This window comes from Martes martes, assembly GCF_963455335.1.
Source record: "Martes martes genome assembly, chromosome: 6".
NCBI classification, from domain to species: domain Eukaryota; kingdom Metazoa; phylum Chordata; class Mammalia; order Carnivora; family Mustelidae; genus Martes; species Martes martes.
Genome location: NC_137893.1, coordinates 141577876 through 141591416, shown reverse-complemented (window position 1 = coordinate 141591416; position 13541 = coordinate 141577876). Strand labels below are relative to the sequence as shown.

The 13541-nt window shown below is 40.5% G+C and overlaps 1 protein-coding gene across 2 annotated transcripts in view; it reads right to left on the bottom strand.

Moving 5' to 3' along the window:
- CDKAL1 (CDKAL1 threonylcarbamoyladenosine tRNA methylthiotransferase) overlaps positions 1-13541 on the bottom strand; it is a 634424-nt gene that overhangs the window by 141836 nt on the left and 479047 nt on the right. For both annotated transcript variants that reach the window (XM_080807301.1, XM_080807300.1), the window contains one exon: positions 13172-13352. In XM_080807301.1, coding sequence (XP_080663427.1) covers positions 13172-13352 — 181 coding nt within the window. The remainder of the gene's footprint in view (positions 1-13171; positions 13353-13541) is intronic.

The window sequence follows — 13541 nt, the reverse complement described above, 5'->3', positions numbered from 1 at the left end:
GCACCCTCAACTTGAAGTATCTCACTTAAAAAGAGAATAGTCTAACCATTAAAAACTGTTAGAAATAATTCCAAGATTTAAAATGAATGAAAACTAAGGAATGAAAAGTCTTTCAGACTACGTTACTGTGGAGGCCTGTCTGTTCTGAGACGGAAAGTGTGAACTCCACTAAGACTTTTGAGGTCTCGGGGCCTACTCTTTTCTTTCTTCCATGATTCCATCACATACTTGGAGTTAAAAATTCTTATCCTCAAAATGGGTAACTACACAGTGGAGAGACCAGACGACACCTTAACCAAGTGATCAAAGTTAGCAGCACCAATAGGGATGAAAGGACCCCAGGCGCCTCCAGATATGACATTCTGAGAAGAACAGAACATCATTCTTTTAGTGAAACAGGAATCTAACCATGAGAGAAACAAAACCCAGATTGAGGGACATTCTATCAAATACCGGGCCAGTATTCTTAAAAAATGTTAATAAATCATGAAAGATTTAAAAAAAAAAAAAAAAAAAGCCGAGGAAGTGTTCAAGTGAGGAAGGTTCAAGAAGGTTCAAGAAGGTTTAAGAAGACCTAGAGATGTGAAAACTAAGTTAAGACCCTATCCTGAACTGAGTCCTAGATTGGAAAATGAGAGCTCGGGAGGATGTTGCTAGGACTCTTGAAAGACTGGAATATAAACTGTAGGCTGAAGTCTTGTACCCACGTTGAATTTCCTCAGTTAGAAAACGATATTGTGATTATGGAAGATTCTTGTTCTTAGGAAACACTCACTGAATCCGAAGCAGTAAAGGGGCATGATATCTGTAATCCACTCTGAAACTGCTCAAGGAAAAATGTCAGCCAGTCTGTCTGTGTATCTATCTAGCCAACTAATGGGAGAAAGCAAATTTAGCAAAATGTTGAAGCTTGGCAAAGGGTATGCTAGAGATGTGCTATTCCTACAACTTCTCTGTTAAGTTTAAAATCATTTTAAGGAGTTTACAATTTTTCTAGGGCCTATAAATAAAAACTCACTGCTATAATAGAAAAATAAAACTGTGGAAACCAGTACTTTTTTGATCAAAATGTTCTAAAATTATTTTGAATTTCTGGGATAAATGTTTATTTTATGGTTTATAAGAGCATGGAGCAAAGAGTCAGAAAGAAGAGCCCACATCTCGGGCATTTTCACTTAATTGTTATAAAACCTTGGGCAAATTTACTTTTCTTTGAGCCTCAGCTGGTTTGTCTGTAAAATTAAAAAAAAAAAATATACCAGATACGTAAAAAAGTATGGTCGGAAGACTAACATGAGACAAAGTACATGAAAAGCACAGACTATGTTTCTTTCTGGCACACGTTAACATTCAAACAAAGGAAGCTTCTTTCGCCTGCCCACATAACTTCTTTTTTTTTTCCTTAATTTAATTTTTTTTCAGTGTTCCAAAATTCATTGTTTATGCACCACACCCAATGCTCGCATAACTTCTAATCTTATAGACCACTTCTACTTTATTATGAGTAGCAAAAAGAAAGCCTCAGGACATTCATCATCGATTATAAGCTATCAGAACATAACTAGCACAGTATATTTTATCCATTTGAAAGCTTATCTGCTCATATTTGATATTTTAGTCCCTAATTATGAAATAAACATGGCTCTAAGAGGCAGGAATTAGAAAAGCATGTCACGTTAAATTGCCAAATATATTTTGTTGACCTACATACACATTTAATATTAGCTCTATTACTGGGAACTATACTTATAGGTCCTTTGGAAGGCTATAAATATGAAATTATTAATGAACCATAGTTATCACAGAAAAATAATAATATAAGATCAAAAAATGTTAGATCATTATAAGATTCTTTTACCTTTAGAAGTTACTCCAAAGAGTCTATTCACTTCTAAAGTTGTTAATAAAAAGTGAATTCAAATTGAATATTACAATTTTAATAAATCAAGTTCATATAAAAGGCATAAAAGAATTATGTAGATCTTTGCAATTTTTCTGAAACTTATATAAAACAAGGTACGTAATCACCATAGGAAAAAAGTTAGAATAAAATATAATAAAGAGGACTTTCCAAAGGATAGAACCTATATTCACCTGATTTAATATGAATTCACTCAGTCCATCTCAACCCTAATACCTACCACACTTCAGCATCTGAGAGAAAAAAACTACCTATCTCCCTACTGTTCTGTGGTAATTAAAATTCATAAAAGAAGCGAGATAAAAATGCCAACAGAAAAACCAAAAATTAATCATAAGAAACAAATTGAGTGTATTTTTTCTACAGAAGTTTTCTTTTTGAACAATCTTCTGTAAGCTTACTACAAAGCACAAAAAGATTACTATCCTCGAATTTAAGGCTCTGAAACCATACTGGACTCTCTGTTGTTCTAAAGTTGATTTATACAAACCATGGGTCCAAAATATAGTCATCAATGATCTTTTTCTTACAATGGCTTGTAATTAACAGAAGAGTCCCATGAAAGGACTTTAGGTATCAACAAAAAACATCTGTATCCTTCTTATCTTTACCATCCTAAACAAAGCGCAAGTCCACAGACACACGGCTCCATCCTGGGGTTAGAGGCTACCCATGTCCAGCACAGGTGTAGTCCTGTGGGTCCCACTCGGCGAAGCTCATATGCGGTGACTGCTCATCACTGCCGGTCGGGGCTGAATAAAATGTCAGCCAGTGCTCCGTGGTAGGCAGGCAAGAGGTCAGATTCAAGAGGCAGGAAACTAGGGAGAGCAGTGAGGGTACCTGGAGAAAAGGCTGGCATTTTCTGAAAGAACGATTCAGGCTGAGAAGAATCAGGAGCATTTTTTTTTTTTTTTAATCCGTTGTGGCAGGAAACAGAAATAAGGACATCACCAGTGATCTCTCCCCGAGCTGTTTCGCTAGGTCCCCTGGACAGGTCCCTGGATGGTGAGGTACCCCACCGGCCGATGGCCATGTCTATCTTTTATACCCCCAAGAAGACTTTCCTCTTAGAAACAGCACTTCTTTTCTTTCATGAGATCCTGATAAAACATTCTGCTTTTATTTACTCCAAACTAATCATATTTGTCAAATTCTCTAACACCTCCGTTTCAAGATGGTAGACAACCAAAGGGCTTAATAGTACTGGCCAGGCCAAGGTATTATCGACATTGGCCGACTTCCCGCTACACAACTGAGGCTGAACGATTCTTGATATTTTCACATTCTTCAAACCTCCAGACATTATCACCCTGTTTCCTTTACTCTTCCAGTGTGAGAATGTGATAAAAGGAAAGTACTCAGTTTTAAAAGGATTTAAAAAAGAATGCTCCCCCATCAGAGCACCAGCTTCTTCAAACGCTCCCAAATTCAGAGTTTTCTACAGGTTCAAAACGCACACACACACACACACTCATGCACACACAGTTGATAAGCTTATCTTACCGCACTTAGAACAAAAACACAAAAAAAGATAAAGAGGCTACAAGGAAAAAGCCAATCCTGTAACCGCCATGTAGAAACAGTTTGGGAAGAGATAAAAGCACGTTGGTGGAGGGACAGAGAACAGACAAGGGCAGGTCTGGAGGGTCTGGCATTTCTCCTCCTGAGTAGAAGAGGCCTAGGCCCGGTCTAGGAGAACACCAATAGCGCCAGCAAGCACAAAGGCAGAAACAGGATGTAATGCCCTAAATTTCTGGCGTGTTCAAGGGTCCTTGTAAAATGTTCTGGCCCACCAATATTTGTCCGTGGGCCTGGAATCAATCAAAAACCAACAAAGTGACTTCTGGACAGCAAATTAATATTCTCCACGGAACACAAAATGACTTTGCTGACATGGAGCTAAGTCTAAGACTTGGAATTATTAAGTCCAAAGGAAAAGTATTTATTGAAGGTCTCAGGAATAAGTCCCAGAGACTTCTTAAAACTGCCCTATTAAGTCTCCAGACCTGTCTCGTGCAATTTCCTAACTGGGCTTTCCGACTCTTTTATTCTTTGTCCACTGCACCGAGAATGAGCTTTCAAAAACAGACACATGACCACCGCTCGTCAGCAGCTCCCTCCCACCCACAGGACGGGCTGAGGCCACGTCATGTGGCCGATAAGGCCATTTAGTCTAAGGTTTGCCTGTGGCTCCCGGCCCATTCAGTGACCATACTAACCTTACACTCACAGGCTGCTCTCTAGCCCACCAACAACAAACAGAAAACTGCGACACACCTCACTGTCCTAAATATCACGCATTTTTTGCTCCATAAATGATCCATGTTGTCTGTATTCCCAGGGCTCTTCATGTGCGGCTCCTTCTGGGGGGCTTGGGGCAGGGGAGATGAACATGGGGGCACGCTGGGAATGCCAAGCCGCCGGGCACTGTGAGAGCACAAGGTGAGTTGGGTCTTGCAAGACCCGAGAGTGGAGAGGGGGTGGGGAGCTTCTCTGTGAGATCTGGGGCGGTTAGGTCATTACTCTGAGCCTGGGATTCCTTATTTGCAAATTGACTCTAATAATCTGTGAGAGTGAAATTAGGCAATCCACACCAAGGTCTCAGAGCAAGGTTGGACATATGCTGATTGCTAAACCAATATTAATTCTTACCATTATTTCTGTCCTGGCATTATAATGATGAGGCCTACAGACGACTGTGCCTGTTGGGGAGCAACAAGGGCTGGCTTGCACAGACCTCGGAACAAGCATGTGTCACCCATGACAGAGCACAACCTGGGTCGCATAAAGCTGAAAGCAATTCATTTATCGGTCTCAAAAAGCTAGACAATGCCCTCAGTTCCAACTATCCCCACTGTGGGCATATTAATTTCCTATTTATTGCTACAGTAACAAATTAGCAAACTTAGTGGCTTGAAACAGCACAAATTTATTATCTTAACAATTCTGTAAGCCAGAAGTACAAAATGGGTCTTACAGGCTGAAATCGAGGTATTAGCAGAGCTGCAGTCCTTCCGGAGAACCTGAGGGAGAATGTGTTCCTTGGCTTTTCCGGCTTCCAGAGGCGGCCCGCATTCCGGAACTGCTTGTCCCGCCCTGATCTTCAAAGCACAGGGCTCTGATCCTCTGCTGTGTCCTCCTATCTCCTCCCTCGAACCTGAACCCTCATGCCTCCCTCTTCTAAGAACCCTCGTGACTACACTGAGCCCACCCAGATAACCCGCAACCACCTGCCATTTCAAATGCATTAACTTAATCACATTCTCCAAGACCTTTTTACTACTGTGGTAACACGTTCACAGGCCTGGGGATTAGGATGCGCTGTCTTCCAGGGGCCCATTATTCTCCCTAGCACAGCTGGGCCCACGGCTGCCATTCTGAGCCCTCATAAACCACCAAATGAAGTATTAAGTTTTGGTATCCCTAGTCAATTAATTGATTATGCAGGCAAAAAGTTTTCAGATTCATAATAGAGTAAAAGATAAAAGAATTGGGAGATGCAGATTACATACTTCGAAAAAGAAAAGCACTTAGACTTTCAAAAAAAATACTGTTTGAAACTTGACCTTATAACCGTATGATAGAGAATCAAAGATTATTAAGAATTTCAAGGGCCTGGGGCACCTGGGTGGCTCAGTGGATTAAAGCCTCTGCCTTCGGCTCAGGTCATGGTCTCAGGGTCCTGGGATCAAGCCCCGCATCGGGCTCTCTGCTCAGCAGGGAGCCTGCTTCCCCCCGACTCTCTGCCTGCCTCTCTGTCTACTTGTGATCTCTGTCAAATAAATAATTAAAAAAAAAAAAAAGAATTTCAAGGGCCCTTAGAGATATTAAATTCAATTTTCTATTTGTTAAATAAACAGCATCTCAATAAAAATTCACACAAGGTAGAAGGTTCCCAACCAACTCTCTGGCTTAGAATATAGATCATTCTTTACTTCTATTACTACAGAATCTTCATGGGAGACTATTAAGTCATCTGCTGAAGTCAATACACAATAAAACTGTGGTCAGGCTAAAAACTCTATCCAAAAGGGAAGTAAAAAGAGAAATAATATGCCCAGAAAGGAATTTAAAAGATTAACTGTATTTGGAGGGATCAAATACAATTAATTACAGAAGAATCCCAAGATATTCCTCAAAAAAAAAAAAAAGAAGTTAAAATGAAAAGGATGTTGAGAAAAGGAGTGTCCCTCCAGGTGTGTTTGGGAATCGGTTTAGAATAAAGAACCCTAGACAATCTGGAGTATGGAGACTCCTGAAAATATTTTTACCTCTTCCCCAAAGAAAAAAGCTTAGTTTGAAAATAGGAGAATGGGTAAACAATGCGGTTATCTTATCAAGTAAGGCAAAAAAGCCGGGATGTAAAAAATGAAAATTAAGGCAAGTTGATGTACTCGAACAAAGAATTTTAGCAACATCTAGAAAAAGTGACAAAGCTCTTTCTGCATGCTGTATTTCTGTTTTGCCTTTCAAGATAATGTCCTGGACCCTCATGCAGCTGAACTTGGGAGAGCCGTTATATATCACCGGATACGCTCTGTATACGATTTAGGAACAATTCCTTACTCAACATCTGCTCCAAGTGGCCACCCTGCCCTGGTACGAGCATCTCCAGCAAAAACTCAGTCCCTCACAGGGAAGCCTTCTGTGGACACTTCCAGCAAAGCTGCCTCTGTCGACCCCAAGGGTGGCCCTTCTAGAGCTCAGGAACCCTAACCCACTCCTCAGGGCCGAGTCCAGAAGAGTCCCATGGCCTTGTCACCCCGGGGTAAATATTCTAGAAACTGCAGCTAAATGAGTTATGGTTCTTTTTATGCTCACACATATCTGAAGACACAAACTTACTCTCTGGTTCCAAGATGTGAGACAAGCAAGCAGGGGGATTTACTATCACAATTTAACATTTTAAATCAATACAAACATTCTAATGGCTACTCTTGCCACCTAAAGAACTTTCTTTTTCCAGGTCACAGGCCTCTTAAAGATTTCAACCCAACTGCATTATTTTTCATCAAAATTTTCTTAGAAAGAAACTCTGGAATTGATAGCTAAGGATCCAAAGACTTTTTAAACTTAAGTGACCTTTTCTAGGCAGACTAAGAATCTCAGCAACAATTTGAAAATACTGTTAGAGTTACTTAAGATTAATGAAGACTAATGAAGGAAGACTCAATCGAAAAGAAAATATAAACATGCAAATTTGACCTTTCATCTAAAAGTCTAAGGTCACTCTCGTTTAGCTTAGGGGATCTTACTATTAAATCTCTTATACATTAATAATCTTGGGAAAGCTAAGAAAAAAATAAATTTTAGTTTATCTTGTTCATGAAGATACACTGCCTAATTTATTTGCATTCTAAATTTAACAGAGCTGTGCTCTTTTTTGGGGTCAGGGAATTAAAGATTGGAGAAAAATTCTCCCCTCCCACCTATACAAATACAAAACTCAGTTGGGCTTTATCCATTTGGTGATTTAAGTATTAAGAAATACACAGAATTTGGTTCATTTATCAGAGCTCTACCAGAAAAATTAAAAACTGGAATTTATTTATATTAATTCTAGGAGTCATATAAAGGTAGTTATGAAAAAAGGGGAATTTACACAGAAATTCTCTATTTTACGTCATTTATGCCAGAGGGAGAACAGTTTCGGGGCTTAGTTTTGGTGAAAATACAGTACATCTAAGACATCAAGAGACCATCACTGAGCGGCACTCTGCAGCCAGGAGGAGCTTTGACTTGAAAACAGTGGAATGTTGTTTTTTTTTTTTTTCTATACTAGGTTAGAATCTACCTTTACTGTTGATTTTCTGGGCAGGAAAATGGGAAATAAATTAGGTAAGAAGGAGCTGCTACCCATTTGCAGCTGTGTTTTACTTGAGTGAAGTTGGCTTGCTAAGCGGTTTCATCGAGTACCTGAGAGATGTAGACGATTGCTCATTTTTGAGAAATTTAAGAGAGCCATGAAGAGTCAGTGCACATCCTATACCCTCTTCCAGACTGCAGGTCTCTAAGGTCTCACCATTAATGCTTAATTCCCCTTATTCAAGGTCCTGAATGTTGTAAGGTGAGCCTCTTCCGGCTGCGGTTTTTACCTGGAGCAGAACTGCACACGGTAGAGAAGGGCTGTGGACTGCCTTGTATCTCTGCCCCCGAAAAGATACTTGGAAGTACTTCACCCCCGACACCCCAGCACGTAACTTTATCTGAAAAGAGGGTCACTGAAGAGGTACCTCATTAAGATGAGCAGTCAGGGGGCGCCTGGGTGGCTCAGTCGTTAAGCGTCTGCCTTTGGCTCAGGTCATGATCCCCGGGTCCTGGGATCGAGCCCTGCATCAGGCTCCCTGCTCAGCGGAAAGCCTGCTTCTCCCTCTCCCACTCTCCCCGCTTGTGTTCCCTCTCTCGCTGTGTCTATCTCTGTCAAATAAACAAATAAATAAAATCTTAAAAAAAAAAAAAAAAGATGAAGAATCAGGTGGGTCCCTAATCAAATCCAACCGGGGTCCTTCTAAGGAGACAGTCGTGGCATGACAGTTACATAGGGACACCATGAGACAATGGAGAGGAGGAAAGATTCGGCTACGTGGTCCCGAGGGAGCGGGCGGCCTGTTTCGACTTCTTGTTTCTAGAACGGTGGGGCAATCAATGTCTGCTGTGTTCCATAGAAAGACAAACTTAAACGCATGTTACTAAGCGAAATGAACCAATCCGAAAAGGCTACCTATTGCATGATTCCAAGTCTATGACATTCTGGAAAAGGCAGAACGATGGAGACAGTAAACGTCAGTGGCTGCCAGGTGTTCGGGAGAAGGGAGGAATGCACGGGCGGGACGCAGAGCAGAGAAGGGCAGTGAAGCTAGTCTGCTCGATCCTCTGACAGTGGATACGTGTAATTACACGTTATCCAAACCCTCAGAACGCGTGTGTAAGACCGAGAATAGAATGTAAGGGAAGCTATGGAGTCGGGGCGATAACGATGTGTCAGTGTAGGTTCATCAGTGTAACAAACGGGTGGGATGTTGATCCTGGGGGTACGTGTGTGGGCAGGGAGTCCATGGGAAGTCTGTGTCCTTCCTATGCAGTTTTGCTGTAAACCTAAAACCCCTTGAAAATATAAAGTCTAAAACAGGACAAGAGGTTCTGCTATACCAGGACCGGGTTATTAATATCTAAAAATGTAAGGAAGATGTTAAGGGGCTAGGTCGAAAAGATAAAAGATAAGAGGAAAAGCAAAAGCATCTGAAAGCTGATTTTAAGCAGTGAGTCTTGTTTCTGGCGGAGGCAAACGAGCTGCTATCAGACCAAGGATCTTGCCAACAACAATTAGAAAAGGTGAATAAAAATGTACGATGTTCTGATTCAACATCAAAAACTAGCAAGACTCGAGAGAAGGGAAGTCCGTGAGCTTAGCACCTGGAGCCACTGTTCCCTTCCACGTCTGTATCGGTTTGTAAGCAGTGGCCAGGAGGCCAAGGAGCCGAGCAAAAGCTAAGAGACCTAGAGGCCACGCAGAGCCTTCGGCATTCTCACGAGCCTGGGGAGACGAAGATTCGAGTTGAAAAAAAGGCCTGGTAAGCACCACAGACTGTCCGATGCGGCCCTGAGGAGGTACACCGGTCAGTACGCTGCATGTGGCTTTCTACCAGCTCACGAGAGCTGACTATGTGCATCTCTTTCCAATTCCACATTCATGCATGCCACACAGGCAGTCGGAAACTGGCAGCGGTCGATGAAAATGAACAAATGCCACAAGGAAGAAGCCTTCCCACTGAGAGTCGGTCATTCACTGCCCGGCACACTACTGGCTGCATTCGAAAAGGAAGGGCAAGCCAGAAACACACCAAACCTCAGAAAGGCTGAAAAACAGATTCAAAAATCAATCTCAGACCAATTACAAAAATCAATCCTTACCTTAGAGCCTGGCAGAAGCACAATCAAGTCCTCCTGGAGGAAGATATATTACTGTCTAGAACCTATTGTTTCATTTTGTTTTTAAACAAACAATGGTCACCATTTAACAAAAATGATCAGGTACTTGGAAAGAAAAGACAAATGATCAAAATGAAGAAAAAAAGAAAAAAGAGAAAAAAGGACCACAGAAACAACCAATATTAGAACCAGATACTGGAGAATTCAGAGTGAGCTTTAAGATAACTGAGTAATATGCTCAAAGAATACAAAGGAAAATATGAGGAATTTTACCAGAACACTAGAATCCATGAAGAAAAAAATCAAACTGTGCTGCTAGAAGAAGAAATAAATTAACTAAAAATTAGAAACTCCATAGGTGGGTTGGACAGCCGATTGAACACAGATGAAGAAATGCTTAGTGAACCAGAAGAGCACCTCACAAATATTAACACACACACAAATCGCTTGGAGATGCAGACCATGACACAAGGTCTGGGGTGGCAGCCGGGCGTCTACCTTTGCAGCAGCCCCGTGGTGACAGCAGTGTCCCTCCTCGAGGGAACACGGAGTGCTACTACTGCTCTTGTTGGCCCCGTGACTGCTGTGAATACCAGGAAACTAAAAACTGGGAAAAGAGAAAAAAAATCCAGAGACCCAAAGAGAACAAAGAATGAAAAGTATAAAAAAGGGTAGCCTAGACATTGGGGAACGTAATGAAAATATCTAACATATATAATGGAAATCCCAGAAGGGATGGAGAATGGAGGAAAAGGAATCCCTGAAGACAGAATGGCTGATATTTTGCAGAGTTGACGAAAGAGACTGGGGTGGAGTGAAGAAGCCCCAAGAGTTCTAAGCAGGATAAATATAAAGAAAAGAACCCAGCAGGGGGCTACAGGTGAGAAGGCTCGGATCGTAAAGATCTGTCCATGTGGCTGAGGCCTAATGGAACCAACTGTAGGGAAATCTAGGAAAGACTCACAAAGGTTTTGAGACGATCGTGCTACCCTCCATGAAAAAAGGAGAGATGACCCAGCAGAACCAAGAAACCAAAGGGCAGAGCATACATCAAATTAACAATCCTGGGACTTACTTGTCTCTACCCTGGTAGGGGCTCTGAGGGGAAGGGAGTTTGTGGGGCCATCTTGGAGTTCTACTTACCATACTGGGCAATTCTGTCAAACATTTAAGGAAGAAACAATACAAATCCTATACAAACTCTTCCAGAAAAATATAGAGAAGTATTTTCTAGTTCATTCTGTGAGGCCAACATTACTCTCATACCAAAATTAAGAAGACATCATGAGAAAACTACAGATCAAAATCCTCCATGAACAAAGATGCAAAAGTTCTTCACAAAATGTTAGCAAATTAACCAAAATGGTACATCAAAAGTACTACGTTACAACGAAATGAAGTTTCTCCCGGGAATGCAAGGTTGATTTAAACATTTGAAACCACTCAGTATAGTTCACAATATTAATAGACTTGACACAAAACAAACTATATGATTATTTCAGCAGATGAAGAGAAAGTGATTAAGTTCAATTCTATTCATGATCAACACACACACATATACACATGCTCACACACAGATTCTGGGTAAAGTAGGAATAGAAAAGAACTTCTCTAATCCCAAAACTATAGTCAGCTTTCATACTGAGTGGAGAAATTCTGAAGACTCTTCCTCTGAGTTTGGGAAGAAGAGGTGTCAGACCAGTTCTCTTCATCAGTGTACTCTGAGCCCCAGCCAGCGCAGTAAGACATGAAATAAAAGTTAATGAGGATCAGAAAGGGAGAAACAAAACTGCGACCATCAGCAGACGCGGTGACTGTATGCACAGAAAACTCTGGAGAAAAATCTATAGGAAAATTCTTAGAATTACTAAGTGAATTTAGCAAAGTCGACAGGTCAAAGATAGATATATTAAAATGAACCATATTTTAAATAGCAGTAACAACCAAAAAATGAAAACCAGCCATTTCAATAGTAGTCAGGAACACGCACGCATGCAGGAACAGAACTAATAAATGATGTGCAAGGCTCATATACTTATTTTTGTTTGTGGAAAGTTGACTTCCATGGGACTATAATCTGTTCTTTTTGTTGATTAAATTAGAAATAAAATTAAAAAGTCTACCTGCAAAAGATTTTCTTACCTTTGTATACACAGAAACTTGTCAAATAAAAATGTCAAAATTTTTGAGAAAACAAAGAATGATATTCACTTCAGTTTTGGGGGGGGGAACTGACTTTAAAATATATTATATCTATGCAAATAAGAAATACATTTGGTTTTTCAACTAAATGTTGAAATAGAAAATCTGTATGTTTTAGGTTTGAGATTCACATATGGAATAATAGAAAAAAATAATAAGCTCCGGGTTATTCCTTTTAGTATTTATTCATGTAAGCTTTGAGGAAAATTAATGGTAGAGCATAATTTCTTTTAGTTATTTGAGATAAAACAAAAATTTCAGTTAAAAACATATGACTTCCTCTTAAAGCTTATTAACATTTTTTCATCTTTGGCCAATGAATCTAGAAATTAAATTACTTTAAGAACACTAATTTCTGAGGCATTCTGAAAAACAGGTTGCCTTTACTGGATCTCAAACTTTTTCACATTCATTTTAGATTATCTTATTCTAATACATTTCTGAACATGTAAGGATGGAATTAAGTTGAGGTTCATTTGTGTGAAAGCAACACAAATCTGAACTAGACAGACAGACAGCAGGCACCAAAACTATTCCATGGAAAAGGAGAGAAGATGTGCGGCCCCCAGTAAGTAGCAAATTATGGTAATCAGGGTAAACATGAAGCTTCTTTTGCTCACAGATATCTAAATGTAAGCTTCTTGTCAAATATCCAAGGATTTCTCTTATCAACACAGGGGATACCAGATTATTATTTTTTCCCCAGTGTCATCAGAACCCCGCTCCTCAAAAGAAAAAAAGGTGGTATTTTAGGGGCCTTAAGTTACTGAAGTCATCCAAGGTCCCCTGCCCCAGCCCCCATCTTGAAAACTCTCCATACTGTTTAACTTAAAAGTGATACCATGAGCCAGCTGTGTTTATTTATTTGAGAGAGAGAGGGAGAACACAAGCAGGGGGAGCGGCGGAGGGAGAGGGAGAAGCAGGCTCCCTGCTGAGCAGGGAGCCGAATGTGGGACTCCATCTCAGGACCCTGGGATCATGACCTGAGCCAAAGGCAGACACAACCATCTGAGCCACCCAGGTGCCCATGAGTCAGTTGTGTTAAGCCAGGCAACAGAGTTGCATTTTTGTAGCTATTGGCTGATGAATCTAATACTTTCTGCAAGAGAAGTATCTTACCACTTGGGCTGGAACTTGGGCCATTTTCGCAGCAGGAGTTCCTGGTCTTGGGTAAAACTGGTTAATAAAGAGGCTTGGAAATTTGTACTCTTCCACAAGCTTCACTGTTTCTTGAAAATCTTGATCTGTTTCTCCAGGAAAACCACAGATAATATCTGTGGCCAGAGTTATTCCAGGAACTCTAGAAAACAACACAACAAACGTGAAGAAAGCTGAATACAATCCATAATTATTCTATTTCTTTGACATTTTAAATGCCATAATTCCTTTTAAAAATAAATTTTGTTTTTTAGGAAAGGGACATTTGCAATGAGTATTTATAGAGTCCTAAATATTAAAAAAGTTTATGGGCAACAGCGGTCCCTGTCAT